General features: G+C 31.8%; 1 protein-coding gene across 1 annotated transcript; it reads left to right on the top strand.

The window, feature by feature from the left end:
- Positions 1-554: 554 nt before the first annotated feature.
- On the top strand, positions 555-2,854 carry LOC110654696 (patatin-like protein 2). The gene is made up of 6 exons (XM_021810778.2): positions 555-852; positions 1,091-1,272; positions 1,386-1,572; positions 1,699-1,860; positions 1,957-2,438; positions 2,541-2,854. Exons 1-6 carry the CDS (start codon positions 697-699, stop codon positions 2,617-2,619), a joined length of 1,248 nt encoding a protein of 415 aa, XP_021666470.2. The 5' UTR covers positions 555-696; the 3' UTR covers positions 2,620-2,854.
- Positions 2,855-4,455: the final 1,601 nt, after the last annotated feature.

Genomic DNA, 4,455 nt, shown 5'->3' with positions numbered 1-4,455 from the left:
TTACTTGTTATTTTTGAATCCATGACTATTATTTAAATTAGGTGAGTAATTAGAAAATTTAGATACTTTTTGACAAATTATATTAATGGAAGTCTTTAATGAAAAATTTTTGTTTAAATTTAATTAATTGTGGATTCAAAATATAATATATATAATGAGATCTTTTGTGTGTTAATCTTAACCCAAAATCAATCTAATGTAAAGTTTTTCATCTAAATGTTGGTATTATTTGAAGAAAACCTACCATTCTCATTATATTGTCTCCTATGGGCAAGGGATATGGAATAAATGCCGCATGGAAACTGGGCTACATGGTACGACATACGTAGGTAGGATTTTGTCCCAATCAATGAGCCCTCCTGGAATTTTTCAATTGTATTTTTTGTGATCCATGAAATTTGTTGACCCATTAAAACTTGTGAAAGTTCAAATGGGATCATACATATTTGACTAGTATAAGGCTTTACTGTGTTGAAAATCCAATATTTAATTAGTCAAGTGCTCAGGTCTATAAGTACCCTTCCAAGTCGCTTGGGAGATTGCAAGGTTCAAACACTTTACAGTAGTACACAGTCTCGCTTCTAATTTTCACTCCAAACCATAGCACGTTAACCTCTTGATCTCTTCCTTGAGGACCCTAAGTTCTGTCTCTCTATTATTTAGCATTTCTTGGTCACTTTAAAATCTGATACATACATGGAAACTCCAAGATCACCCCTGCTGCAAACTCCAAGATCTCCCCTTCAGCCTCCAACTTACGGAAACTTAATCACCATTCTTAGCATCGATGGTGGTGGAATAAGAGGAATCATACCAGGAACAATCCTTGGCTTTTTAGAGTCTGAGCTTCAGGTGAATAAACACGAGATTATGTCTTGTGTATTTACACATAACCTACATTATTTTAGTTAGAAAAGTTCTTACTTATACGTGGGTGTTTCAGCTAATGGAAAGTCACCGATATATATATATTTATAAGTGGATCCTATCTATCATAATTTATATACCTGGATGTAGGGCTATCTTACTCAATTATATAGTTAATATTTGATGCAATTTCTTTTTTACTAAAAATAAAAGACCTGTGCAGAAACTGGATGGAGATGATGCAAGATTGGCAGACTATTTTGATGTGATCGCAGGAACTAACACTGGTGGCCTCTTGACTGCGATGCTCACCGCACCAAATGAGAAAAATCGACCTTTGTTTGCTGCCAAGGACATCACAGATTTCTATCTAGAGCATTGCCCTAAAATCTTCCACCAAGACCGGTAATAATAATTCATTAAAGCTTGAAAGAGGATCAATCGATTAGCTAGTGTCTCAATTGCTAACATATGCATGTGGGTACTATATATAATTAGTTTCTTTAATTTTGCTGCAGTTCCCCCTTTGCTCCTGTGGCCAATCTGCTCCGGGCACTGACAGGACCCAAGTACGATGGCAAATATTTACACCAAATTGTGAAGGAAAAGTTAGGAGACATAAGACTCGACCAGACATTGACAAATGTTGTCATCCCAACGTTTGATATCAAGCACCTCCAACCAACTGTCTTCTCCACCTATGAGGTTCATAACTTGATAATATTCATCCGCATGAATTTGGTTCACTGAAATTATTCTTTATCTACCATATTAGTTCGCTGGCTCCAGCTCTTTCTGATGATTTTTGCCTTACGCATATGCTTTGTTCAGGTGAAGAAAAACCCATCCATTAATGCCCTTCTATCCGATATATGCATTGCAACTTCAGCTGCCCCAACTTATCTCCCAGCCCACCGTTTCGAAACCAAGGATTCCACAGGCGAAGTGAGGGAATTCCATCTTATTGATGGCTGCGTGGCTGCTAATAATCCGGTATCTTCTCATGAATATTTATTGATCTTCAGCATAATCGATTTGTATATATATTAGCGTACGTCTTCATTCTTCTGATTCTGTTTAACATTCCAGGCTTTGGTGGCTATGAATGCTGTAATGAAAGAAATTAAAAGCGATAACTCAGACTTCTTATTGCCCATGAAGCCAACAGACTATAACCGATTTCTGGTGTTATCCTTGGGGACGGGTTCACCAAAGCATGAACAAAAATATCGTGCTGATGATGCAGCTAAGTGGGGTTTGTTGGGATGGTTAAACAGCGAACACTCCACTCCCTTGGTGGATATTTTTATGCAAGCCAGCAGCGACATGGTTGATTTTCACATTTCCACCGTTTTTAAGGCTCTCGAACACTCCGAAGATAATTACATACGAATTCAGGACGATACACTAAGTGGAAACCTCTCTTCTGTGGATATTGCCACTGAAGAAAACTTAAAGAATCTTGTAAAAGTGGGTGAGGAGCTGCTCAAGAAACGAGTTGCCAGGGTGAACTTGGACACCGGTGCCTTCGAGCCTGCTTACGAGGCTACAAACGAAGAGGCTCTCAAGAAGTATGTATATAGCTATTTCCATTTAATTTGTTGTTTTTGGATCCTTTCTTTTCCTTCTCTCTTTTGGGTTTTCGTTAATATGATCTGCATCTTTGTGTATAGGTTGGCTAACATTCTCTCCAAAGAGAAGCAGCTTCGTGAAGGTAGATCAGCACAAGGACAAGTTGATGCTCCTAAATGAAGATACAGAATTGATTAATTTCCGTCTGCTAATAATAAAAAAGAGTTGAATAAATTTCTTGTGAAAATCTCTATTGTGGAGCATATTCTTCCAATGAAACCATATCGCACGTGGTAGGATCCTAATGTAATTCTCTTATTTATTTATTTTTATTCATTTGACAATGTAATTCATTTATTTGTTGACATTAAGTTTCATCTATAATTTCATTTTTTTTTATTTTCTGAATGACAAATCTTCTATTAATAAAAAAATAAATATTATCACATTTTTATAATTTTATTTAACGTTTTTAATCTTAGTAAAATTTATCAAATTTTTAAAATGTATGAAAATTTTATTTAAATTTTTCAAAATTTTGAAATTTATTGTAATTTTCACCGAATTTTATCACTATTTTATACTCAATAGTTATTGAAATAAATTATTAAAAAGTTGATAAATGCAGTGAATTTTCAATGGTAACTATAATTAAGTCGATAAATGGAATTCAAAATTCATTAACTATAATTTATAAGTCATATGTTTTTTCAATTTCATTATAAATTATTATTATTATTATTATTATTATTATTATTATTATTAAGGATTGAGGATTGAGGAAAAGAAACAGGAGAAACCATTTGATATTACTTGACCATTGCCAAAAAAAATGTTACACTTTTTAAAATTTTTATAATTCTATCTCGTATTATAAAAATTGTCAATTAAATCTTAGGTTTTTAATTTTTACTAATTTTATCTTATTGTTAATAAAATTATTATTTTACTAATAGAGACATCATGTCAGTTACTACATTACACCTCGATAAGGTCAATTGAAAAGAGTTAAAAAGTATAAGGTTGAATTAATAATTTTTTTAGTATAGGGTATAATTGTAAAAACTTTATAAGTGCAAGGTTTTTTTTAGCAAATTTTCTAATTCATTTTAATTTATACAAAAATTCAAATCACTTTTTAAATTGAGAGTTAATTAACGATTCGATTTGAATTAATTTGATTGATATGAAAATGCTTTAGCATAAAAATATGATAAAGTGGTGGTAAAAGAAATAAAAATAGAAAAGAAAATACCTAAATTAGTTTCGAACATAATTAAATGGCAAAAAATTATCTATACATGATACGGTGTGTCCGCAAGTGCACAGGTCACAGTAGTATAGTTTTAAAAATGATATCGATCCCACAGGGAATTGTGCTTAAATTGGAAATAAAAGGATAAGCTAATTTAGAATAACAAAATTTAAAGATATTAAAAATGAAATTTAGAATTAAAATTGGTATTTGAGAAATTAAACTAAATCAAAAAATTAACTAAAATTAATTAAACTAGATTACCAAAAATTAATTTGAAATTTCTATTTGTGAAATTGAGAGGAATTAAATCTAAATTCAATAAAAATTAAAATGATTCTAGAGATTGGATTTTCCATATTGTTTGCATGTGGTTTATCCCTAATTTAGCCAAACACATGAGAATTGCAATTTTGAGGGAAATCAATTCTTAAATTTTTGAAACCTTTTTCAAGCATCTCAAAGTTGGTTTTCATTAAATCAAACCCTGTTTTCACGGTATTTCAAACCTAACAAAAACCCAATTAATGCTCTAATTGATTTTTGGAAAGTTCCCCTTAATCTTCTTAGCTTATTTCTAACACCAAGAAAATAAAGTTTATTGCAAGATTATCCATCCCCAATATTCACTTTTCAGTCCATCTATTAAGGATTGAAGCTTAACTTAATGAGGGCCCATTCATCAAGCAAGGCAATAAACACACAAGCAATAAATCAAAATATAACAATCTTCATTTAAATGGCCAAATCAGTTCAAAACC

Source organism: Hevea brasiliensis, chromosome 2, assembly GCF_030052815.1.
Source record: "Hevea brasiliensis isolate MT/VB/25A 57/8 chromosome 2, ASM3005281v1, whole genome shotgun sequence".
Classification (NCBI taxonomy): domain Eukaryota; kingdom Viridiplantae; phylum Streptophyta; class Magnoliopsida; order Malpighiales; family Euphorbiaceae; genus Hevea; species Hevea brasiliensis.
The sequence above is the reverse complement of the archived record's forward strand: the minus strand, read 5'-3'. Positions and strand labels throughout refer to the sequence as shown.

Coding starts and splice junctions, on each gene's coding strand:
- LOC110654696 (XM_021810778.2), top strand. CDS start 697: ATGGAAACTCCAAGATCACCCCTGCTGCAAACTCCAAGATCTCCCCTT. Junction 1,273..1,385: donor AAAATCTTCCACCAAGACCG/GTAATAATAATT, acceptor ATTTTGCTGCAG/TTCCCCCTTTGCTCCTGTGG. Junction 1,573..1,698: donor CTGTCTTCTCCACCTATGAG/GTTCATAACTTG, acceptor TGCTTTGTTCAG/GTGAAGAAAAACCCATCCAT.